The sequence below is a fragment of the Mchenga conophoros genome, linkage group LG20 (genome assembly GCF_057382185.1).
Source record: "Mchenga conophoros isolate Kocher_MC1m ecotype Shallow Benthic linkage group LG20, M_conophoros_male_GT1.1, whole genome shotgun sequence".
NCBI lineage: Eukaryota > Metazoa > Chordata > Actinopteri > Cichliformes > Cichlidae > Mchenga > Mchenga conophoros.
In genome coordinates, this window is record NC_140545.1 from 34,531,852 (window position 1) to 34,559,076 (window position 27,225).

The 27,225-nt window shown below is 39.3% G+C and overlaps 1 protein-coding gene across 1 annotated transcript in view; it reads left to right on the top strand.

Moving 5' to 3' along the window:
- LOC146551274 (suppressor of tumorigenicity 14 protein homolog) overlaps positions 1 to 27,225 on the top strand; it is a 36,451-nt gene continuing 9,226 nt past the window's right edge. Inside the window, exons 1-13 of the mRNA XM_085258722.1 lie at positions 1 to 358; positions 9,959 to 10,044; positions 11,070 to 11,200; positions 12,275 to 12,345; positions 13,705 to 13,898; positions 16,692 to 16,727; positions 16,923 to 17,151; positions 18,453 to 18,589; positions 19,463 to 19,567; positions 19,894 to 19,998; positions 20,843 to 20,947; positions 22,204 to 22,308; positions 27,033 to 27,152. Coding sequence (XP_085114848.1) covers positions 9,960 to 10,044; positions 11,070 to 11,200; positions 12,275 to 12,345; positions 13,705 to 13,898; positions 16,692 to 16,727; positions 16,923 to 17,151; positions 18,453 to 18,589; positions 19,463 to 19,567; positions 19,894 to 19,998; positions 20,843 to 20,947; positions 22,204 to 22,308; positions 27,033 to 27,152 — 1,423 coding nt within the window. The 5' untranslated portion in view covers positions 1 to 358; position 9,959. The remainder of the gene's footprint in view (positions 359 to 9,958; positions 10,045 to 11,069; positions 11,201 to 12,274; positions 12,346 to 13,704; positions 13,899 to 16,691; positions 16,728 to 16,922; positions 17,152 to 18,452; positions 18,590 to 19,462; positions 19,568 to 19,893; positions 19,999 to 20,842; positions 20,948 to 22,203; positions 22,309 to 27,032; positions 27,153 to 27,225) is intronic.

Below are 27,225 nucleotides of genomic sequence, written 5' to 3' on the forward strand. Positions count from 1 at the left end.
CTCTTCCACACCAAACATGAACACCAAGTCTTAAGTCTCACACCAGTACTACAGACAACAGTAAATGAATGCACATCTCACTACGATTCATGTTTCGTGTTTTGTTTTTTTTGTTTGTTAGTTTTTTACACTCTAGCAGTGGTGGGTGGTGAGAATGTGTCAACTGAAGTCACACCCCGAAGAAAGACTTGGTTTCCTGTCGGTTCAGATGTATCAGGATCAAAGTGACTTAGTTCTGTAGATTACAACCTGCCATATGTGCAGAGTTTTAAACATCTGCTGAAGTTTTCTAAAACAAGGAGCTACATCTACACCTGTCAGCCACACAAACACCTCTGAGCTGTAAAATAAGTCAAAGGTGAGTTGTTGATGTTTTTGTCTCAATGCATACAATTATATTCATTTTGTACATGCAGTCAACTAATCTGATGTTTAACATGATTAAACCTGCTAATGTTCTTCAGCAATCTATTCTGACTCTCTCTGAATGGTACAGTTACCTTTAAAGTATTTTCATGACTTGGTGCCTCTTGTACCTTTGACTGATGGTTCTAATGTACCTGTTGGTCTTTGAATGATGTGTCAAAACAGTAAAACAGTATATGGTGCACAAATGAAACTGAAGCGCTACAGAGGTCAGAGATGCAACAGGCACAAGATTTGAAAAAAAGGTGTTATGGTGGTGCAGTGGTTAGCACCGCTGCCTCATATTAACAAGGTTACTAGTTAAACTAGTGATTCTAAATCAGCTTTGGCTGTAAAATGTTCTAGAAGCATAAACATAAAAGAGCTTCATGAAGGTATTGTTAAAACTGCTCTGAGTGGGCAGTAAAGCTAGAGAAATATTCTGTATTTATGCTATATATACAAATGAGTATATTAAAGTTTCACCTGCATGGACAATCACCCACAATGTAGCTCATTCTGAGATTAAAACTAGACCATTCAACAGGGGGAAATTATGACGACCGCCGAGCAGCCATTTGCCCCCCTCCCCCAGTTTGTGATTTGAAAGCACAAACTAGTTTTCAAAGTGTTAATTAATACTGAACTTATATTTATTGTTATAAATGGAAAGTAATAGGATGTTTTTGACGATACAGCAGTGAGAGGTTCAGAACGTTCATGCCACTTTTCATTTTTGATAAAAATATATTTAAATCATTGTGGCTGCTATGTTGTCATGTCTTTAGTAAAACAGGACTTGATGTGGTCTTTTTCCAATAACAAGTGTTGTAAATTCTAAAAGATAGACGTTCCCTCCTCTGAAACATTAAGGACTCACATTAACATCCTTTTAATAATGTCAGATAGCTTGTTCTAAATGTATCCACAGTCCTAAATTTGCTATAGATACTTATGAGGGAATTCTTGGCACAGGTCAGAATTGACCTAAACTGTGCAATATTGTGTATAGGCAGAAAATATGAACTGTATGTAAGTTTCAAACAAAAGCTTTGTGAGCCTCTGCACCATGCATGCCTTCATTCCCTCAAATCCTAAATTCGGACATCCAATTAAGGCGAGCAGCATGTTCTATTCAAATAAATTGCTACAGGTATAAAACGAAGTGTAATTTAGTGCAGTAATTACTCCTGGCTCATAATTTTTTGTATGACAGATTTATACTAAATTATGTTAACTCTGGTTTACTGTATAATACTTTCCTGCTTTGTTTATTGTACATTTAAAATGCTGTAAAAAATATAAAAAAGCCGAAATTATTGGCTTTTTTGACATGCCTGTATTTAGAATCTTTTATGAAACAGTTCCTACGTGTATACAGGAAGGCTCATAATGTGTTGAATTAAGACACTAATTTTGTAGTTTTGCCTCTGTACACCACCTCAGCAGATTTTAAATGAAGCAGTTAAGATGTGATTAAAGTAAAAATAAGCTTAAATTCAAAAGCTTTTAATAAATACAAGTTCTTAGTAAATTATAAGGAATAACAACCGTTTTTATAAACAGAGTAACAAAATTAACAAACATAGTTTTTAAATATAAGCATTGTTTTTAATACTTGGATGAATATCATTTGCAGTCGATGACTTCCTGAAGTCTAGAAGCCATGAATATCACAAAACAGGCCTACGCCTTGATTTAAAAATGAGGATAATATATTATTAAAAAAACAAACAACAATAGTAGCTGAATTAAAAGGTTTGAGCACCACGGTCAACTGCCAATATCTAGAGTATCAATGTAAATATTACAAAACGCATTCAACTTTCTAAATTCAGTCAGTTATGGGATGTTTCATACATGCTACCCTGAAAATGGTGTAACCGGCACCTGCTCAACTTCCCTGTTTGATTAAACCACACAGCAGGAGTGGGCATCCTCTCTAATCAAGGCTTTCCACGTCAATGTGCAAAAGGATTGAAACACTTCCTAATACAGAACACTACCCAGCTAACAGGGGAGCACTGAGGGAACATTGTCCCACGTTACATTCAGGTAAATTTTCAATTAAAAAAACAGACGTTCTGAGAAATTTCACCGTTTACAGCGCTTCTCCCACTCACAGCCACCTTCCAGCTGTTTCTGCTCCCAGGAAATTTAGCTGTGTTAAGTTACCAGGATCACCATTACAGACTAAATGCCTTATCCAGGGGCGGATCTAGAGAAATTTTCTTAGGGTGGCATGAGGGTGCCAGCATCATGAGGGAAGTCAAATAGGGTGTCTTTTTTTTTCAAACACATATGCAGGTGGTTGCATATGGTTAAAATGATTCAATTACAGTAAGTATACACGTTTTTCATATAAATATAGTCTATAACTGAATTATTTTCTGTAGCCCATATAATTAAACACTTTAGTTACATAACACATGCAAATTTTGATTTTATGTACTGTATAGCCCAGCGGTCTCCAACCTTTTTCGCGCCACGGACCGGTTCATGCCCGACAATATTTTCACGGACCAGCCTTTAAGGTGTCGCGGATAAATACAACAAAATAAAACTAGTTCCGGTACCGTAAAAAAGAAGATTTATTCACACGTGAAAAGACCCAGGAAAACCGAGTAAACGATAAAAACGATAACAAAATAACGCTGAAAACCGATAAAAACCCTGAAAACTATACATTTCACACCTGAGCCTCAACTCTCGCGGCCCGGTACCAAACGACTCACAGACCGGTACCGGTCCGAGGCCCGGGGGTTGGGGACCGCTGGTATAGCCTATATAATAAATGACTAAATATGTAGCCCAATAAGTATAAAATCCAGAAAGCAACAGAACATGGGGTGGTTGCTTTACAAACACAATTCTAACTTCAGTTTCACACTGTTTTTGTTAGAAAAAAAACAAATTGTACATGCTTAAATTTACACAAAATGTCAGAAATCTGCAGCGTCATGAACAAAAATCTAAACCTAACTTTTCATGACTAACTTTGTTAGGTTAACCCTCTGAGATACAAAATAACAAAATATAAATGGACATTTTTGACTCCTTTTGATTTTACATTTGTATTTCACCCTCAAATTGTTTCATTGTATTTATTTTTTTCCTGCCTTGTTTTCCTGCATCATTCTTTTCAGCTCAACCTCTTGTGTCTGAATTTAGTTGTTTTTTTCATTGACATACTGTATTAACACAACTGATCTGAAATCACACAAAAAACATAAAATCCTAGTAGTTATTTTTTTACTGTCAAAACCACAGACATGTTGAGTAAATAATTTTTATAACTTGAAATGCAAATATAAATTGTACATTTTGAAAACTTGTGCACACATTTTGTAAACATATACAACTTTATCTGAAAATGCAGCCAATACAGCTGGCATTTTTAAAATTTGGCACAACCATTTAAAAATACTACTAAAACTAAAATGAGAGAACAATCAGGTGTCACAATAAGATGCCCCACAAACTTCTTGTGCCAGTAAAAAAAATTGTCCGCCACAAGACAGAGGAGAACAGCACAAGGACAAACCTAACACTATGCAATAAATTCAGTTTTAGAATTTAGATTCACTGTAAACTGTAACTGCACTCAAAGTGTTAATGCTATCTTATTTTAACAAACAACACTGTCATATGCAAAACTAGGGTGGCACCCCATGCCACCCTTCTAGATCCGCCCCTGACCTTATCTAATACCTTAAAAACACGTGGTTTCACACATCTTGCTACATTTTTACAATTAATTTGTCATCTTAATTTGTTGATTATTGTTGCGGCAGACATTCGCACCTTTTGATTAATTCATTTATTAAACATTTTTTTCCTTTAGCAAGTTCCACTGTTGCATATGTGAGGCACTGTTTAAATTCTCTACAAGCACAAAGATTGTGGAGTACATACATCATTAAGCACTCTCAGCACACTACTCGCTTAACAAGTATGCTTCTCAGAAGTGGAAGAGAAGCTTAATTACAAAGAAAGAAAAGAAAGAAAACGGGATTTCCAACACTGGTCATACCAAATCAAAAACACTGCAGTTTCCTGCCTTCATGACACATTTACACAGTGAAATTTGTACTTCTGTGGTTCCTCTACATTGACTGGAGGAAGAACCTGAGCCGGGACAAATGATGGCAAAAGATGGCACTTGGAACAAAAAATAATGACGTCACAGTTACCTACAGTCACCTTGTGGTTAGCCAGAGAACCAACGTCATCTATAAGAAAGACAAAGGGAAATTTGTTGAAACAAAACATTTTTACAGAAAAGTAGTTTTACTATTTTCAGGTCATTAAAGTCTGTGGTTGAAACAGATATTTCTAATGTTTGTCAGTGACTCAATCCCAGCAGATTCATAAACCCTTTCTTAATAATATAGCTGCTTTATCCTGACTACCAGGAAAAAAAATGTTGTCCAATCAAAAAAAAATTTAAATCCCCCAATGTTTGTAAGGTAATTAGAAGACTGAAAAAAATTTTTGGGAAAAAAAAGTTTACATTTTTTAGATATCACACGTCCACTGCAGAGGACATTGGAAGGCCGAACGTGTAAAAATGAACTTTGATGGCAAACATTTTCTTCAACTCTTCACCAAGGAGAAGTTTGAACTCAAGGAACTGTAGTGGTTTCTTCCCCCAAAACTGCAAGTCACTGCTATACTGAAGCCACGAGTTGGTGATTGCCAGATCAAAAAGTAGAAAACTGCACATACTGTCAATTTCTGAGTGTGAGAGACCATCCTGTAGAATCTCAACATTCAATATGGTCCACGTCACCTATATTGGTAGTGTACTCAGCAATTGCCAGTGGACTTGGCACATGGACAAACCTTTTGTTTTTCTTAGACCATCTTGTGCATCTGTCCTGAGGTTGATTGCCATAGGCAGAGGATGCCATGACAACTGTCCAACCACTTAATGACAGCAAGTTCAGGTCTGAGTACCATCCCTGATGCTCCTCCTTCTTTCTTCTTCAGGGGCTTATTCCCTATGATCTTCTTCATCAGACAACTCAAGATCTGGGTTTCCCTCATCAAACTGCAATAAGTTTCTTTCTGCTTCTAAAAAGGACTCCTTTTCTGGTCATTTAAAAAAACAGAACAAAATGGAAGAAATGACTACAAATGTCCACTATGGAGGCCATTTTTTAAACACTTCAATACTATACTAAAATGAAGTTAGAATTAAGCATACTATGTTTTAATGTGTTATTAAGAGACTTGTTTAAAATATGCTAACAACATTTATAGCTAAAAATTGCTCAATAAGAAGTTTTATGCACTTACTTTTCTTCTTCCCATAAAATGTGCTTGCAGCGATGGCTGCCATGTTCCTTAATGAAAAAACTAAAGTTCCCAAAGCTCCACCCCTTCACATTTGGTATCATTGGAAAGCCCTAAATGTCCTCTGTAGATACCAAAAGGAGGCAATTCTGTAGTATGCAGTGCATGGGAGATATTCAGGTTTAGAAAGGTGCTCTACAGAGGACAAATTTGCATTGCTGGTAGTCAGGAGAGGTTGGATGGTTTCCAGAGACGTGTCCCAATTCTATCCAACCGAACACAAACTCTAAATAAATGCAGGTGCAGTATTTTTATAGAATAAAGGAATGTATTTGTCAGTATCATATGTAGCACTGATCACATGACTAATCAGCCTATAATAGTTATTACGCAAAAACTATTTAAATGCACATGTCAGTAGCATAGTGTTGCTGTGACAATGAGGAAGAAGAGTAGCCCTTTATTTTCATTGTACATGTAAAACAAATTTATGGGTGCTCCGAGGGAACTGTGCAGGAATAAAACATAAATAGTAAGACAGAAATATATACAATCAAGACCAGTATATACAAACTAGAGCCTGCTGCTTAACTCAAAGAATGATTGAAATTTCCTACTCCAGGGTGGGTAGGAAGATATATTAAACACAGCAAACTATATCGCACAACATCCAGGTGCAAGTGGTTGCTGGATGAGAATGGTTGTAGCTGGATCTCTGCAGTGCTGCTCCCACACTGACAGAAGTAATGGACAAGTAGGATGTTCTGTGCTTCAAACGAAGAAATATTGAAATCTTTCAATCAAATGAGCCATTTTAAAACACAAGATTATTTCGTAGCATTATTACATTTATCTCTTATATTTGCATATTTATTTATTATTTTTTCTCTTTCAGTAAGTTTCCAGAATCATTTCAGTTTTTATTATTAAAAACATTTGACTTTAGTTTGCTTTTAGTTTTAGTATTAGTTATATTTTTCATACGTTTTGTTTTTTGTCAGAAGCAAATATCTGAGCTGATCTTGAGTAGTGGCCGTGCGCGGTCTCTTATCTGCATCTCTTTTTGGACCTCAGCTTCTTTCAGATCATCTGGCTCATTCTCAAACCCTCATAAACCGCATGCACTTATGCATGTGTTGTACTGCTCGCTTTCCATGCTGTACTTTGTTTAGAAATTATTCTGGTGTTTCCACTTTGACTGTTTGTGGTTTACTGATATGCGTCACATTTTGTGAAATGCTTGAATTCAGATGCTGAGGTTTTGTGTGTTTCAGTTCAGTTGGTTTCTTGAGTTGGTCAGGTGTTTTCCAAAGACCTGATTACAGATTTATCCAGGTCTGTTGGTATGGATAGCAGTGGCCCTCTTTATTGAATGCAAAATTGATATTAAAAATCCACCGTATTACCAGGTGGACATACTAGCCTGTATTAGAGGTTCTGTACAAAGGACTTTTAGGTGACTGTTAAGATTTAGTGCTGTATGAATAACATTGAACCGAATATAACTGCACAGGCATTTAAAGGATGCATGTGGTTCCTCCTCTCAGCTGTTTATACACCAGGAAATAGTCTGTGCACAGTCTTATAGTCTTTCTCATAAAGGATTCCAATGAGTTGCCTGTTGTTGGCAGTCACCGATGAATATCACTATAGTTTACTTTAAAAATGACAATTTCCCAAATAGTTGTTAAACTTTTCCCCCATCTTGCTTAGTTGTAACAATTTTTTAGAATAGGTAAAAGAAAAATGGCTCATTTCTTCTACTTTCCATTCAAAAATGTGCAAATGATGGTTATGACATGAACCTTTCCTCTCTTGCTTCACAGGATTAAACAAAGGAGGTAAACTAATCCCTGTGTGTCACCATCCTGGGTTACTTGACCCAGTGTTTTGAGTTTTCTTGTTTTTTGATGTCATTTTGTATTATGTTTCATGTTTAAGTCCTCTTTGGTAGTCTTAAGTTCATTCTCTAGTGTCTAGGTCTCTAGTGCAGAGGGGGGAGGGGCCGTGGTTACGCTCGCAGTAGCACAGGAACAGAGTGGGAGTTAAAGAGAGAGAAAGAGAGCAGGGACAACAACGTCACATCAGAAGAGTATAGTAATCATCCACAACTATTTTCATTTGTGGATGATAAAGCATTCAGAAAGTTTATTCATGCAGTGAATCCTATGTATGCAATTCCAAGCATGAAAACACTCTCCCAAAAAATCATCCCAGGCCTATGTGACAGAGAATGTGCATCTTCTTTGCATCTTTTCATTTATATTTTATTGTGTTGTGGTTTGCAGTGTTTTGTGTTGTTTTGAAGTTTGTACGTGCTTTGTCTGTAGGGGCCACCGTAAATATACTTGTATTTATTCACTCCACATAAAATGTAATAAATAAATTATAAAATACAAAAACCAAGTATTTACATTTCAACTTTTAACTATTTAAATTTTCAGCTTTTTCCTTTTAAACAAATTTAAAGTGAAACAACACAAAACACTGCAAACCACAACACAATTAAATATAAATTAAAGTGTGAGAGTGTTTTCCTGCTTGGAATTGCATACATAGGATTCACTGCATGAATAAACCTTCTGAATCCTTTATCATTTGCAACTGAAAATAATTGTGGATGATCAACACGGACGATTACTATACCTTTCTAATGTGACTATGTTGTCTCTGGTTGTTGTCCCTGGCTCTCTTTCTCTCTGTGCTTTGTCTCCAGGGGCCACCGTTTAGATTTATATGTTTGTTTTTACATTAGTAATAATAATGGATTGTATTCATAAAGCGCTTTTCGAGACCCTCAAAGTGCTTTACAACGCCACTATTCATTCACTCTCACATTCACACACTGGTGGAGGCAGCTACAGTTGCAGCCACAGCTGCCCTGGGGCAGACTGACAGAAGCGAGGCTGCCATATCGCGCCATCGACCCCTCTGGCAAACACCAGTAGGCGGTAGATAAAGTGTCTTGCCCAAGGACACAATGACCAAGACAGACAGAGCTGGGGATCGAACCAGCAACCTTCTGGTTACAAGATAAGCTTCCCAACCCGGAATTCCTTTTGTGCATAATTTCATATTGTTGTTGATAATAAATTAATTAAAGCAACAAAACAACCTGAAGAGCCGGTTGGGAGCCGAAAGAGCCGGCTCTCTAAAAAGAGCCTGAGTTCCCATCACTAGTTGTGTGTAATTTGCCCCAACTGTGTTCCCCATGAGTTTCCTGTTCCCTCGTCATTCCCTGTGTATTAAGGTCTTTTGTTTTCTTCTGTCCAGCGTTGCGATCTCCCTCATTCATGGCTGTGTGTTTCCCAGTGTGCCTCTTCATTTACTAGTTCACAGACATGCCCCAGTATAGTTTGGTATCATTTCCCTTGTGTCAGCAATAAAGCTGCTTTTGAGTTTACATTTCGCCTCCGTGAAGTCTGTGTTTGGGTCCTTTCCTGCCTGCGCACAGCCATTCTGTGACACTGTGCTACTTGTGATGTCACATAAAACTGAATTACATTTCACTTCCTTTTCATAAAAGGTGTGATACCTCCTAATAAAGAATTGTTCAGCTGAAGGTTAATCCTTTTTGCTAAGCACAATATGAATATAAATCATATTAAAGGCAGAACTACAGTCAGTGGCATATGCAGACACTTTAGAACAAAGTGCATCGTTGTGGAGATGGCACCACCTGTGCTGTGATTTCTTCTACAGGCGTTATAAAGCACAGCACAGTGTCTCAGTCAACAAAGAACTAAATGCATCTGTGCTGGGCTGCAGTGGGTTCCTCTGCAAATGTTCTGAAAAGAAATGCAGACATGCAGCCCGACCCTATAGCTGTGTTAGACAGATATGTGTGCATAGTCTTGAAAACCTGTTAACATTCTGTCATCATTGATGCTACACTTTACTTCATCTAAAATTTCAAGGCACTCCTCAAATATCTTTTTCTTGTTGTTGTTGTGGTCAGTGTCCCTTTAAAGGCTTCCTTTCGTAGTTCATATTTGTCATAGCTTAAATGTTTTAATAGCCAAATCTTGTATGTGTTCCTTTAAATATCCTTGCAGCACTCTGTGGCTGATAAAGTCCTTGTGTGCCGTCTTCAGTTCTGCAGTGTCTGCGTGTCATTGTCTTCCTCATAATACCATTTTTTGTATTTCAGTGGAATATTTTTTAGTCTGTAACAACTGATAAACTCTAACAGTGGTCTCCCTCTCTGTCTACAGTTACATAAACTGTAACTGTTTACGTAACTTCATCTCTGCAGGATGAAGGTGTGGATAGGAGTCACCCTGCTGATAGCAGTCGCTATTCTGCTTGTGATGAGTCAACTGCTGCCCTGGCCCTTTCACTGTAAGCTGCCTTTATACAACATAATACAATACAACTTTATTTATATAGCACATTTAAAAAACCAACAGTACACCAACGCCCTTTACAATAGAAACAGGGAAATTAAGACATGATTAAATAAAATGCTCTTTAACAAAGTACCACATATCTCAGCAGGTTGAAGGCACTAATTACACTACAATAAAAGGGAATATAAGAACAAACTTACTAAGAACAGATATATATATATAACTAAAAGATAAGTAAATAGATAAAAATGGAGCCAAATATAAAATAAGGACACTAACTAGAATTTGAACTTTGCTGTTGTGTGCAGTCCTTTCAGATTCATTTTGCAGAGCTGGCATTTGTGACCCCATAACTAAAAAGTGACAGCAGTCAAGTCAGGTTAAGACCCAGCAATTCATTTTTGTCTTCTGTGTAGGACATGAATCCGAGACCTCTATGTCATTCACCTTTTACACAATCTATTTCAGTCCTATCGTACTGTCAAGAGGACATGCTGGGTTTTCTATCAATGCCACATTTGTGGGGGTTACAGAGAACATGAACCTTCTTTCCAGGATGATGGGAGAACTGTAAATAAAGGATGGCTCGTTCTGTAATCAGTCTACTGCTGACTATAAGCTAATGGCAAAACAATTCCCCACTGCAGCCAGTTTTGATAACACATTCATTTCTCTATTTGCTATATAATTGCAGTTCTTCAAACTATCACAAGTCATGATGGAGGCTGTGTTTCAATATTAAGTATTCTAATATTTGTGTATGTGCTGTATTATGGTCTGTGTGTTACTTTCCCACAAATATTTTGTATTAGTTCCTGTTAATATAAAGTGAAACTTGCTGCAGTTGAAGGTTTTGGTATAACTCGGGTAACTTTTCTGAAAAACATGCTTTCACAGCTAACTGTGACATTTTTTATCTAAGTGTTCAAAAATGAACTTTTTCAATTTAGTTGAGTAAATTTTGAAAAAATTCCAGGTTGTGTATAAAATATTTTAAACATCCGTATGTGTCATCAGTACACAACGATGACACGGTGCAGAGAATTTACATCGGCTCCATGGGAATCAGCAACCAGCGATTCCTGCCAGAGCATGAAGACCCCAGCAGCTCAGAGTTTACTCAGCTGGCCGCTCAAGTCAGCCAACAGGTGAGACCTAACAGACTCACAGCATATATGCTTTATGACACGTTATGGACTTTATGATGATTCCAGTTTTTATCTTGTGAAGAAAGAATTATTCAGGAAACAAAGAAGAGTAGTATGAAATATACACACCTGTCATAAAAGTGAGAAAGAGCAGCATCACAAAGTGCTTTAATGCAGACGGTTTCCTTTTCAGTGAGTTCTTTATATTTGACCATTTTGAACAACAGTGAGGAATTTCCAACTGAATTGACATTTTTATACCCAAATTTGAGGCAGCACACTGTCACAAGTCAGAAATTAATCAAGCATAACATTCAACCACTAAAACACCAACAAAAGTAAATAACAGTAATTTAGCATCTCAATGACATAAAAAATGGCATTAAGATGAAAAAATATAGAATTTTTGTCACAGAGCCTGCTGATACTGGTTGACTAACCATGGGGGAAACATAAAAAATAATTTGGGTAATTACCGATGCTGCTAATTCGGGGCAACTGCGGCATAAACCTTAGGGTGGATGGTGGCCGAATAAATTTGTTAAGCACTATAAAAGCATTTATTGTGAGATTACAACAATCCTAAAGTTCTATTTGCATACAGTTTCATAAATTGGCCTGTAAAATCAACTCTAAGAAATTCAAAAAGTCTTGAGTTCTAAGTCTCTGTTGTGACATTTGGGTCAGAATTTGGTGTAAAACAACAGGAAACCATGACTCCATCATCCCTTCTGTCAACACTTCAGGCTGCTGGTGCTATAATGATGTGGGGGATATTTTCTTGATACATCTTGGACCACTTCGTACCAACTGGACATCATTTAAACACCACAGCCTGTCTGAGGATTGTTACAGTCTCTTTATGACTACAGTGTACCTACCTTCTGATGCTTCCATAAAGATAACGCGCCATGCCATCCTGTCGATTTGGATCAAAATGACTGCTTGCTATGAATCTGTATTGTAATCTTGATGTTATCACAAACCTGTGGCTTCCTCTGTTGTGTGTTTCTGTCTTTGTTGAGGCAATTAAAGGAAGTCACTGCAATGATGTGTGACTTTTTTCTCTTTCAGCTCAAACTGATTTACTCCAAAAACTCAGTGCTGGCCAAATACTTCAACCGCAACTCCGTCCAGGCCTTCAGGTACTGTGAAACAGGAACTTGACTGTGCCTGTCAGTTGGCCATGGTGTCATGCTGACTGCTAAGTGTTGTGTGTTTGTCATTTGTTCACTGTGATCAGCTTATCTAGTTAAAGATGTTAGGGTGCTGAACTGTCAGTTCTTGAAGGTAATGTTTCCTAAGATGGATTAGAGTCAGTGCAACTCTGACATGTATCAAGATGTAATGGTTATGACTGCGCTTCCAGAACAGCTGGTCTGTTGCTTGCTCCTGATATCCAGTAGTTCGTTCTGACCAAAAGGTCAAAGGAAGGACAATCACTGCTGTGTGCCCGGGGCTCAGTAATGCTCAGAGGCATGCGTAGATACATTATACACAAAAGTATTGAGACATCAATACATTGCAGCTACAGGAGTGCCTTGGCCATGGAAACCTATGCCATGTAGCCCCACCCAGTTTCTGTGCTGGTTATACATGCAAAAGTTTATGAATCTGCAGATGATTTGATCTTCTTCCTCCTAGCATTATTGCCACTCTGCCGGATCCGCTTTTCTGCAAAGCCGCCTCCATTCAGCACGATCAAGGGCATCGTTCAGGTTGGCACCTATCTTCTTCACGTCATCTTTGATTCTATCCATCCATCACCTTTTTAGTCTGCCCCTTGATCGCCGGCCTTGGGGGCTGAGTCGCAGTGCTGTTCTTGCCACTGAGTTTTTATCACTTCTGACCATGTGCCCATACCATTGCAGTCGCGCTCCTTGCATCTTCTCTGTGATCGGTGTGATGCCCAGCCGCTTTCGGATGCTGATGTTCATGATGTGGTCCCATCGTGTCAGGCCCAGGCACCATCGCAGCAACCGCATTTCCATTGTGGGAAGGGCCTGTTCGTGCGTTGCGGTTGCCGGCCAACATTCGGATCCATCAAGGGCCACAGGGCGCACTACACTCTTGTAGATATTTCACTTGAGGCAGTCGGGGATTCGTCGGTCACACAGAACACCAGTGACTTAGCGCCACTTCATCCAGGCCGCATTAATCCTGGCTTGTACTTCTGGCAGGATGCTGCCATCGTTGCTGATCATCGATCCGAGGTACTTGAAGTGAGACACCTTTGCCAGATCTTTTCCATCAACGCTAATGTTCCGGTTGGTTTGGGGGCCGGCTTCTAAGTACTCAGTCTTGTTGGTGTTCAACCTCAGCCCGTCACTCAGGTGTGTCTTCCATTGCTAAGTTTGGCATTGCAGCTCCATTCGGGATTCTGCAGAGTATGATTGGTTTTAATATGGTGGATTGGTTTGTACCTAAAATACTGAACTCTCTTGTTCAGTGGGGCACTTTAAAAATAAAGTCTGTATAAATCCTCTCTGTGTTTTGTGGAGCAGTGAGGGTGACAGCGGGGACAACAGCATTGTGGTGTATTATGAGTCGGAGTTTGATGTCCCCGTCCCTGAACGGACCACTGTGGATGAAGCCATTGAATCTCTGGAGCCTCCAGCAGAAAGTGAATGGAGCCAACAGGGACAAGGGCTGCTGAAACCCAGTGACACCCTGAACATCAGCAGCATCATCTCACAAGGTTTGACAGCTCACAGATTTATTAAGTTCAGTTTTCCACAGGTTTTTTCATCGTTTGTTACCAACTTTATTGCCAAACAAATCCTACATCTAGTGACTGAAAGAACAAGATCATACAAAGTGAGCTTCCTTCGAAGGGTGGCTGGCCTCTCCCTTGGTGATAGGGTGAGAAGTTCAGCCATCCGGGAGGGGCTCAGAGTAGAGCCGCTGCTCCTCCACATTGAAAGGAGCCAGCTGAGGTGGTTTAGGCATCTGACAAGGATGCCTCCTGGGCGAGGTGCCCCGAACATGTCCGACGTGAAGGATGCCCCAGGGCAGACCCAGGACACGCTGGAGAGATTATATCTCTCGGCTGGCCTAGGAATGCCTTGGTGTTCCCCTGGATAAGTTGGAGGAGGTGGCTGGGGAGAGGGAGGTCTGGACTTCTCTGCTTAGGCTCCTGCCTCCACAACCCATTCCCGGATAAGCGGAAGAAGATGGATGGATGGATCCTACATCTTTTCAATAAATTTGCCATAATTGAGATAATGTGAAATCATTGAGAAATCCAAAACTGAGTAAGAAAGAATGCAATTGTTAAGAGAAAAAATGATCAAACACGATAATTGTTGTGCTTGTAATGCTTCATAAATATGAATCATAAGTATTATACTTACAAGCATCATTGGTATCTTTTGATAAGGAGAGTCTCAATGTAAGCACGGCAACCTACATCCATAGACCTTGAACAACAATACAGTCTTGTGTGCAAGATAGTGCTGTTCAATGTTGTTTTGGCTATTAAACTGTTTGGCACTGCATGTTTGAATGCAAAAGTGAGTTACTTCTCACAGCGTGCTCAGATCTGACAAGTGAAAATACACCAGGGAAGCTACATTCAGCATATGCAGTCCATATATTTTGATGACGATGAGCTGGGAAGCAAAATTCGCTTTCTTGCAAGAAGAATAATGGCCTACTAATGCCTCCTAGTAAATTAGTAAAACTACTAAATTTGATAGATGTAAAGTTTGACGCAAGCAACTACGTGGAAAAAAAAAGGAGACTGTGTACACTTTGCATGAAGCATGCTATATACTCAGTAAACTGCAATGTTTGTTTTGCACTTACAGCACTTAGGCAGTATGTGTGCCTTGAAGTTAATTGTGTTTAGTGGAGCCTCAGACAAGAGCACTCAGCGAGGACACTGTATTAACTTAATGGGGTGAGGTGGAAAGTTCTCACCCCTTGCATGGTTGTGAGAGTCAAGAAGGTTGTATGCAGTATATTAGCAGGTGAAATACTCGCAGTGTCACATGGACTAGACAGCGCCATCTTTCCATCCACATTAGACTGTGATTTTACTACTTACACTTATAACTTCTGTCACAGTCAATGTCATCTGCCTCCCATTCTACTTTTAAATACTCTAGGAACAACAAGTAGGCCTGCAGAGCGAGAGCGAAGTGCTCTAATAGGGTGATATGGTACTACAAGGTCATTAAGATAAGATGGGGCCTGATTATTTAAGAGAGGATTTTCAATTTTATTCTAGATTTAACAAGGAGCTAATATAGGAGAAATCTGCTCTCTCTTTCTAGTCCCTGTCAGGACTCTTGCTGCAGCATTTTGGATTAGCTGAAGGCTTTTCAGGGAGTTTTTAGGACTTTCTGATTATAAGATGAAATCATCTGGCCTAGAAATAATAAATGCATGAACTTTTTCAGTGTCACTTTGAGATTTAATGAATTAATAATAGAGATATTGTGCAAATAAAGGAGGCTTAGATATTTTTTGATATGCACATTGAAGGACATGTCCTGGTCAAAAAAGGTTCCTCACAGTGCTACTGGAGGCCAAAGTAATAGCATCCAGAGTAAGAATCTGGTTAGATACCATATTTCTAAGCTTTTCAGGGCCGAGTACAATAACCTCAGTTTGATCTGAATTAAGAAGCAGAAAGTTAGCGGCCATCCAGGTCTTTATGTCTTTAAGACATTCCTGCAGTTTAACTCATTGGTGTGTGTTATCTGGCTTCATGGACAGACAGAGCTGGGTGTCATCTGCATAGCAGTGTAAATGTATGCTATGTCTTCTAATGATGCTGCCTAAGGGAAGCATGTATAATGTAAACAGAATTGGTCCTAGCACTGAACCTTGTGGAACTCCATAATTAATTCAATTCAATTCAATTTTATTTATATAGCGCCAAATCACAACATAAGTCGCCTCAAGGCGCTTCATTAACCTCAGTGTGTGAAGAGGACTCTCCATTTACATGCACAAACTGGAGTCTATTAGATAGATATGATTCAAACCACTGCAGCACAGTACCTGTAATACCTACAGCATGTTCTAATCACGGTAATAATATTTTATGGTTAACAGTATTGAATGCTTCACTGAGGTCTAGCACAACCACACAGATGAGTCCACTGTCAGAGGCCATAAGAGGATGATTTGTAACCTTCACTAAAGCTGTTTCTGTGCTGTGATGAGCTCTGAAACCTGAAACTTTTCATTAACATTAATTAATGGTAGGACTTCCCTGAGCAGTCTTGTAGGAATGGGTATTGGAGGAAGTAATTACTGAAGTTAACTCAGAAAGATCAATTGAATAAAAAGACTCTAAATAATTACCAATGGTAGTGAAATTAGCTGTAGATAATGTTACATCTGTAAAATGGTTACAAGTTATTTATTTTTTCAAATGGCCACAATTTTAACAGGAGGAGAGAAGAAGCAGAGAGGTGTTTAGGACTGCAAAGTTTATTATCTATGTGATTTACTAATACATTTATCTTTGTGTTTACAGTTATAGATCCACGCTTGACCAGGTCCAAATTAACTAGTGAGTACTGGGTTTTCTTCAAGCATTTCTAAATGTAAAGCTTAAATTTTCTTAAAATAATTTAAAACAGATTTAAGTTGCCTCAAAATGTAAAAGAGTCTATTTATTTAGGTGAATACGTTACAAAGCATAAGACCTTCATATCCTGTTGCACAGTAACAATGATGCAATGTTACTTTGTTAACATATTTTTAGAGAGGAAGTTCTTCAACATCCATGTCAGGAATCGTGGAATTGTGCATTCTCCGGGGTTTCCAGACTATCCTTATCCTCCAAATGCCAACTTCCAGTGGAGGCTTCGGGCGGAACCCGGCCACCGAGTTAGGCTCGACTTTCACACTCTGATCTTGGAGGACGACTGTCAGCGCGACTTCATCAAAGCCTATGATTCGCTGGCTCCCATAGAGAAACGTGCTCTGACAGAGTGAGACAAATAATCCCTCTCCCAGAATTTAAACTGTCAGTTATCTCAAAGTTTCTGTTTGTTGCCTGAGTAGACTGAATGTTTGGGTTTTTAGGTCAGAAAAAATAAGACATCCATCCATCCATCTTCATCCGCTTTGTCCGGGGCCGGGTCGCGGGGGCAGCAGCCTAAGCAAAGAGGCCCAGACCTCCCTCTCCCCAGCCACCTCCTCCAGCTTATCCGGGGGAATACCAAGGTGTTCCCAGGCCAGCCGAGAGATATAATCTCTCCAGCGTGTCCCGGGTCTGCCCCGGGGCCTCCTCCCGGTGGGACATGCCTGGAACACCTCACCAAGGAGGCGCCCAGGAGGCATCCTTGTCAGATGCCCGAACCACCTCAGCTGGCTCCTTTCGATGTGGAGCAGCAGCTGCTCTACTCTGAGCCCCTCCAGGATGGCCGAACTTCTCACCCTATCTCTAAGGGAGAGGCCAGCCACCCTTCGGAGGAAGCTCATTTCTGCCGCTTGTATCCGCGATCTCGTTCTTTCGGTCACTACCCACAGCTCGTGGCCATAGGTGAGGGTAGGGACGTACATCGACCGGTAAATTGAGAGCTTCGCTTTTACACTCAGCTCCCTCTTCACCACGACGGACCGGTGCAGCGTCCGCATTACTGCAGCTGCAGCCCCAATCCGTCTGTCGATCTCCGGCTCCCTTCTCCCATCACTCGCGAACAAGACCCCGAGATACTTGAACTCCTCCACTTGGGGCAGGAACTCATCCCCGACCCGGAGTGGGCACTCCACCCTTTTACGGCTAAATAAGACATTTAAAGATTTATGTATGTCCATCTTAACTGAAGGTCTTGCATTTGGTGACCTCTGTGTGTTTGACGTTTCACCTTATTATAGGGATGCACAGATGTACCATGCAGGCCAGATGCATGAAACATGCACAAATTTTTTAATTGATGGAATTATAACATTCACAATGAAGTAGATGTGTTTGGAAATTAAATGCAAACTTCTTTAATTCCTGTTTAACTTACGTAAAAAGACAATTATAAAAAAACATAACAAAACCATGTATAAACCTTGTCTAAACTATATGGGATAGCTGTGTATTTTTAAAACACCAGTCTTTTACTATAAATTCCAGTGTATGTTCAAGAAGAGGAATTTTGTTCACACACATCCTTTATGCATCCTGCCCCAGGACTGTGGTATCTCTGCTGTGTGTTATCAGAAATAAAACAGGCTTTTCAGGCTTCTGTAAAGTTCCTCTTTAAAGGTTAACCTTTCTGTCTCTGTGTTCTTTTCTCAGACAGTGTGGGAATCCTCAAAAGTCATTGTCCTTCTTCTCTTCTGGAAATGTCATGTTACTGACGCTGGTCACAAATGAGAAGGAAAACTTCCCTGGTTTTGAAGCAAGCTACTCCCAGATTCCTTTGGCTAAACAAAGTAAATTCAGATACAATTTGTATTGTTTTGTTTGTTTTCTTTTTAAAAACAAATATTTTCACTGGGAATATGTGACGAAAATGCATATAACAACGGGTTCCATTTATATAGCGCTTTACAATTGCACTATTCATTCACACACTGGTGGAGGCAGCTACAGGTGTAGCCACAGCTGCCCTGGGGCAGACTGACAGAAGCCAGGCTGCCATATCGCACCATCGGCCCCTCTGGCCATCACCAGTAGGCGGTAGGTGAAGTGTCTTACCCAAGGACACAACGACTGACACTGTCCGAGCCGGGGCTCGAACTGGCAACCTTCCAATCACAAGACGAGCTGCCAACTCTTGAGCCACGATCGCCTGTATGCCACATATGTGAAATGTGAAAAGTACAGACAGTAATTTTTTGAAGGTATTTAGCAGAGTCTATAAGGAAACTTAAAGAAATCCAGATGCTTTTCTTTCCAAGCTCCGTAGACCAGAGAAAAGCAGATATTCATTTGTATCTAACACTGATCTGAGGTCTAGAAGGACAAGCACAGAGATGAGTCCATTCTCAGAGGCCATAAGAGGATGAGTTGTAACCTTCTTGCATTTGCGCAATATCTCTACAGTTAAATGTCCAGTCTGCTCACCTTGTGCTGTAATGCTATATAATGATCTTCAACAAAATCAACAAGCAACATGCTGACCACTAAGTTTAACTCAAACTCCTCTTAGGTGTCACCCAGCATTTCATTGTGGACTTCAACCCAACTGATTGCTAAGATATTTTTGTCTTTAAAAAAAAAAGTTTGACTGAAGGACTGCAGCAATTTCTAAAGTAGGTAGAAACCAGGTAAATAGATTAACTGATTTTTTTTTGTCTTATCAGCTTGTCCAGGAAGATTCCAGTGCAGCAATAACAAGTGCGTCAGCAAGAGTTTTCAATGTGACGGCTGGGACGATTGTGGTGACAACAGCGATGAAATCAACTGCAGTGAGTCCATCAAACTTCTCATTGTCTAAAGTCTAAAAAGAGTTAAAGAAGGTTTAGCACCAAATGTGGATTTGTTTTTTACTGAGATAAATGTGCATCTACAGTATAACGGTCACTGTCAAAAGCAAAAAACAACATAATGACTACTAAGTTTAAGTTTTGACTTGTTCCACATCTCAAGCAGGATTTCACTGATGAGTACTGACTTCAACCCAAGTGATTGCTAAGATGATTTTTTTTCTTTTTAAAATGAATGTTTACATGGAAAAAGTAACAGATTTTCTGAACCAGGTAAATAGATAAACTGATTTTTTTTGTCTTTTTAGATTGTACAGGAATGTTCCAGTGCAGCAATAGCAGGTGCGTCAGCAAGACTTCTCAATGTGACGGCTGGGACAATTGTGGGGACAACAGTGATGAAATCAACTGCAGTGAGTCCATCAAACTTCTCCTTTTGTGAAGTCTAAAAGGAAGGTTTAGCAGCAAATGTGGACTAAATCTCAACTAGAAATTGTTTAAGAAGAACTGGCAGTCACACTCAGTCTATCTAAGTCCGTTCTTTACTATCCCATCTTTTGGAGTGTCAGCTTAGGGTGGGATACTTCTAAGATACAATATAAAAAAAAGTCCATATAAACCAAAATAATGCCTGTGTCATGGGTTGGATCTCTATGGTGACAACACAGATAAAGAAAACTGTATCAAGACCAGCAGAAATTGAAACTATTCTGCTTTGGGCGATCGTCGCTCAAGAGTTGGCAGTTCGTCTTGTAACCGGAAGGTTGCTGGTTCGAGCCCCGGCTCGGACAGTCTCAGTCATTGTGTCCTTGGGTAAGACACTTCACCTACCACCTACTGGTGATGGCCAGAGGGGCCGATGGCGCAGTATGGCAGCCTGGCTTCTGTCAGTCTGCCCCAGGGCAGCTGTGGCTACAACTGTAGCTGCCGCCACCAGTGTGTGAATGAATAGTGCAATTGTAAAGCGCTTTGAGGGCCCCGAAAAGCGCTATATAAATGCAATCCATTATTTGTACTTACTGAGATAAATATATATGTAAAGTATAGTGGTCACCATCAAAAGCAACAAACAACATAATCAACACTTAGCTTAACTCATTCTATGTATAAACCAGGGTTTCACTGATGAGTAACGACTTCAACCCAAACGATCACTAAGATGATTTTTTTTCTTTTTTAAATAAGTGATTACACGAAAGACTAACGCATTTTCTGAACCAGATAAATGGATAAACTGATTTTTGTTTGACTTTTCAGCTTGTACAGGAATGTTCCAGTGCAACAACAACAAGTGCGTCAGCAATACTTCTCACTGTAATGGCTGGGACGATTGTGGTGACAACAGTGATGAAATCAACTGCAGTGAGTTCATCAAACGTGTCTTTTTGTAAAGTTTAATCAATCAAGCCTTTTATTTGTTACATGCAATGTTTACACCTGCATCAAAATTGGATCCCACACACACACACACACGCACAGACCCGTGACCAGTGTTGGTCAAGTTACTTGAAAAAAGTAATCAGTAACTAATTACTGATTACTTCCCCAAAAAGGTAATCCCGTTACTTTACTGATTACTTATTTTCAAAATTAATTAATTACTTAGTTACTTTTTAAAAGCACGATTTACAACCTGAAGAGGTGATAAAGCGATAGATCTTTCAGCCCAATTCTACTTTTTCTGCATAATCCATCATACAAAATGTAATCAAATGGAAAAGTCTCTTTTTTTTAAACTTGTTTTATTAGTTTTAATCTTTTTAAACTTTATGCATCAAGCAAAAATTAAATTATATGCACCATTCTCTGACTGGAAGAAATTTGTTTAATATTTAAACCTATTTTCTGCACATTCCAGCACATAAAATAAAATATTTTTGTGTTTACACTCAGTCTTTCAAATAGATGCAAGTAAAACACAGCAGAAAATAAATAAAACCAAAGACTCAGCGGTCCTGTTGCTCTATTTTCACCTGTAAAGCAGGAGTGGGGTAGGCGGAGGTTTACCCTGGTGCAGGTGTGGAAGAATCCGCGAGTTTCTCTGTGAGTTTCCCATTACGTCGTAGCTACTCGGTGCTTGCTCGGAAGTTTAGGGGTTTTTTTCGCTGTAAAAAGAAGTTTTCTTCCCACACACAGCGGACACTAATGTTTTTGTCACTTTTTATGGAATCAAACTCAAAGTAAGGTCAGTACTTCCACGCTTTAAACGCTGCACGCTCATACTCTCTCCCACACTCGATATATGATCCATTGTTGATCTGCACACAGCTGTTGTCACGAACGTCGCACTCGCTTACGTCACTGTCACTGTTACAAGTAAGGCGTTACTGCCCATCTCTGCCCGTGACCATACATACATAGCAAAGACATGACGTGGGAAGACAGGTCAGAGACAGGTGGTAATTTGGAAAAAAAGATTGAAATGTACAATACAATGAGCAAGTGGAGGAGGGCAAAAAGAGACATCTACTCATACTGGGCTCCTTATGGGAGGTCAGCATGAGAGAGGAAAACAAAAACTTGATTTACTTGATCGACTTGATCTACATGTCTTGTAAGACTAACATATTTTCTGAATCAGGTAAATAGATGAACTGATTTTGTGTTTGTCTTATCAGCTTGTCCAGGAAAATTCCAGTGCAACAATAACAGGTGCGTCAGCAATACTTCTCAATGTGATAGCTGGGACGATTGTGGGGACAACAGCGATGAAATCAACTGCAGTAAGTCCATCAAACATCTCTTTGTCTAACGTTTAAAAAGAGTTAAAGTTAGCCCCTAATATTTAGTGCAAGAAATGACTGGTTTCACTGTAACTTCCACATGTATGCAATGCAGGGACTCCAGCAACACTTAAAGGGAAGAGGAACAACTTTTTTGACTGTCCAACACGTTTTGGCTTGTGGCCTTCATCAGGGTCAAAGTAACACATAGTAGAAGTTTGCTTAAATAAAAGGCAGGAAACTGAAAAAAAAATTAAATTAACCAATCACATCTTCATAGATAAACCAGCTGACATATAACAGGTTGGTATTGGTTAATTGGTTAAGTCACGCCCAAGTAAATACTGGACTAGATCCTTATAATTCTACAACTGTTTATAACTGTTTATAACTTGCATATTTCTGTATAGCTTTATATTTCATATGTATGTATAGTTTCATATTTATATCCTGTTCATAGCCTGTACATAGCTTGTATACCAACTACAGCCTGTACATACTTATAGTTATAGCATATTCATAACATACCTTCATACCGTGTACATTGTAACAAACCCATAACAGTCCCATTTCTGTAATATATCTATATACCTATATTATTGCTAATATATATTTTGTAATATATCTATATTATGGCTAATATGGATGGATGCAAACTGCATTTCGTTGCCTTGTACTGGTGACATGTGCAATGACAATAAAGTTGAATTCTATTCTATTCTATTCTATTCTATTCTATTGATGGGGGGAACACACATAATCTCCACCTGTCTTAAAAGCCAAAACGTGTTGGTCAGTCAATAAATTTGTTCCTCTTCCCTTTAAGTGTTGCTGGAGTCCCCGCATTGTGATTTTTTTTCATCCTCTCCATGCACCTCGGAAGCATGTGAAGTTGTGCCAGAAATTTTTGTTGTGATTTATTAACTTCCATATGTACTCAGAGCTTTCTGGAAATGAGAGCAGCCTAAGCTGTGGCATTGTAATGAAATTGGCTTTTTCAAAGGAGCTTTGGGTCAAAGGTCTGATAGAAAAAAACACTTTTCAAATAGTTTTTGAAAAGTGAAAAGTTTTGTTGGTGAATGGGCAATATTGATGCAAAAATAGGATCTGCATCTGTCGTGGAAAAGACGGGTGTCTGATGCAGTGTTTTTCAACCTTTTTTGAGTCACGGCACATTTTATAGATTAAAAATATCCCACGGCTCACCACCAACCAAACCAAAATGACACATTCTAGCCTAATACAGTACACATAATGGCAAGTTAGTCTCTTGATCTTTTTACACTGAGTGTGAAACCTGGGCCTGTTTAGCAGAACACAAAGATGACACTCTGGCAGGAATTGAAGAACGGCAAACATGAAGCTCTTCCTCAACAGCTCTTAATCGCACTCTGTTTTTAGTTTTTAGAAAGTCTGGCAATTGTGTTATCTGAGATCTCTCATAACACAAGTGCTATCTGAGAGCCTTGAGAGCTCTTTCAGACACCTTTGTGTTTTTTCTCATTAAAGTTACCTGTTTCTCAGCATGTTCACGCAGGCAAACAACATAGTCTGCGTCCTTGTTTTGAAGTGAGGGATGCTTTGTGTGCAGATGGTGTTTAACCTTGCTTAGGACCATGGCACTGTTTGAGAGCTTTTCCCCACACAAACATAATAGAATTGGTGCAGTTGGATCTCCAGTGAAAGTAAATCCAAACAAAAGATAACTTTTGCTGTACTGCCTCGAGCCCACCGATTTTTGCTTTCTTTTGACCACCACTCATACTCGGCTCTTCTGGACTAGAATGTTGTCCAGGCCCCAGTTTGGAGTCTACAATTTTTCCTTTCAAATATTTATTCAGCTTTGTTGTATGTCTTCCAACTGCCACGTACCACATGCATCACTAATTCTATTGTCTTAACTTAGCAAGCTCACTTTTCGCTACCCACTGCCACCCAGAGGAGGAGCCAGACATTTGAAACACCCGGGGCTTAGCCCTAAAGGGTAGTATGCATGTGGGATTTTTTTTTTTTTTTGGGGGGGGGGGGGGGGGGGGGTGTAGAAATGACTGAAAGATTAATAGGCTCTGTTTTGAGTTTTGTTCAAAAAAGAATGACTTCATATAGGGAAATATATATATCACACATGCAGGACACCTTAAACTAGTTTTTTAATTGAGCAGCAAGACAGAACGAAGTCGGGGCTGTATCAAGACACAGGGACTAAACCCCAATTCAACCAGACCCAGAACTGATCCAGAATTAAAACAGGACTACAACAGTTCAAAAGCAGGATTACTGAGGACTTAACCAAGACATAACCACAATCAGAACTAGATGATAGTAGCACTAAAAATCATCATAGACCTGCACTACACTTATTTTTTTAATTCTACCAAAGTACAATATTTAGATTGAGAAAAGTTTATATAATTATTTAGCCTTGTTGTGCAAACAAGCCTGCAGAACTTAATAAATATAGAATTTGAAAAATAGCAAACCTAAAAAGAAACACTAGGTACGAGATACATGAGTACCTATGATACAGTGATACTTTTAGTAAGCAACCATTTGACTAACATGTGTGTCTCACCTGCTCTTGTTCATCTCTGTTCTGTCCTCATTCTCCATCTCAATCTCTGCTCCTCTCTCTCCCTCTTTGTGCTGACAATCATCAAATATACAGTTGAAACCAGATATTTACAAACTCTTCAGATCAAAACACAAACACTTTTTTAATTGTAACATCAAATCAGACTAAATGTTTATTTTTTTAGATTGATAAATATAAAAACATATTTGTTAACTTTAAGAGTAAAGAGAGAAACTGTCTGTGTTTTTTTAATTGCAAATGGCACCAAATTGTATTCAAACTGAGCCACACTTATGGAGCTCCACGATTCTTTTCCTGGTGTTTTGGTTGACATCTCTTGATTTTCCCATGTCAAAGAAACAGGCTCTGTGTTTTGCCTTATATGCATCCACAGCTGTGCCACCAATTTACTCACATGGACTCTACTAACCTATCAGAAGCTTCTTCAGCTCAGAATGGAGTCGTCTGGAGTTTTCTTATTAATTAACAATAAACTTAGTGTACATGTACTCCTAAATTTGATGAAAGTGATAAAAATAGATCTCTCTCTCTCTTTATTCTGACATTTAACTAATTCAAAATATATTTCAATATTTATCTAAAACAAAAGTTTACTCTAAATTGATGTTGTACAGTAAAAATGTTTTATGTTTTCTCCCTAAAGTGTATGTAAATATCTGGTTACAAATGTGAATATCCTGCTGTGTACTGAAATCCCTCTTGTTTTGCATAGAAATATACTGAACAACATACAAAGCATAATATATAAAATAACATTTACCTGAGTTTTTTCTTTGAAAGAAGCCTCTAATGTCCATTCTTATATTTCAGTACATAACTGAAACTGATTTAGTCGGGGAGGGTAAGAACTGAAAATATGAAATAAACACACGTAAGCTAAGACTCTCTAAAAAATAGCATTTGTTCGGCTTTTCATTTCGCCATTTGTTGATTCACTTGAAGAGCAAGTAAAATAATATTGGTCAAGTGATCAGTTTCATATCAATCTTTCGTGATGCACCGTCATATTTACATTATTTGTACGGTACGAATGATTTGCTTTGGTACCTGCTCAAACTTAAGCTCTCCTTAGTATGGCTGGCTCCGTCTCTCCAACAGCGCACTCACGGGCAGCAGTTCCCCCCGCCCCCTCGCTCAGTCGCTTAGTGCCTGAGCTTGGATCATACCAATATCAGGGGGGATTCACGCACAGTCGTAAATTCCCACAGTGTGCACTATGTGCTTCGAATATTGTGTGTACTTTTTGTTTTATACAGTTGTCAGCCAGGCATCTAACTATGAAAAAATTACACTCCAAAATACCCCGGGCTTCTGACAAAACAACCCGGGCTTAAGCCCCGTAAGCCACCCCCACGCTCCGCCCCTGCTGCCACCTACTGACATGAAAGAGTAATTACTCTACCAGTCACTGCATTGAAAGCACAGATGCCCAACAATGATTTTAGTATTTGCTGTAATCATTAAATTGTATTTTTTGCACCAGTTAATTAAAATTAAATAATTTTAAATAAATAACACCAGAGCAAAATAATTGCTCTGGTGCAATTATTTTATAGGGCAGCACGGTGGCACGGTGGTTAGCACTGTTGTCGCACAGCAAGAAGGTCCTAAGTTCAATTCCACCATCAGGCCGGGGTCTTTCTGTGTGGAGTTTGCATGTTCTCCCCGTGTCTGCGTGGGTTCTCTCCAGGTACTCCGGCTTCCTCCCACCGTCCAAAGACATGCACTTAGTGGGGATAGGTTAATTGGTTAATCCAAATTGCCCATAGGTGTGAGTGCGAATGGTTGTCTGTCTCTGTGTGTTGGCCCTGCGACAGACTGGCGACCTGTCCAGGGTGTACCCTGCCTCTCGCCCTATGACAGCTGGGATAGGCTCCAGCACCCCCCGCGACCCTGAAAAGGATAAGCGAATGGATGGATGGATGGAACACCAGAGCAGTGGTTGGGAAACACTGGCCTGATGAATGTGAAGAATGACAAAACTTTAAGCTAATATAAATGATTTGGAGATACTAAAAATTAAGATTAGATTTCATGAAAAAAACATTTTAATTGATATTTTGACCTAAAAGATGCCTTTGTATTAGAATTTTCTTAGAGACTAATGTCATGTGTGTCTCCTTTCATTTAGCTTCAGTGGTGTGCTCAGCGTTCACCTTCCAATGCAGTAATGGACTCTGCATCAGTAAACTGAACCCAGAGTGTGATGGAGAGCAGGACTGTGAGGACGGCTCTGACGAGGCTAACTGTGGTACGTTTACCACACACTCACCCACAGATGGTTGCAGTGTGATTTTTCTAGTGTATTAAGATCTGTGTTTGCT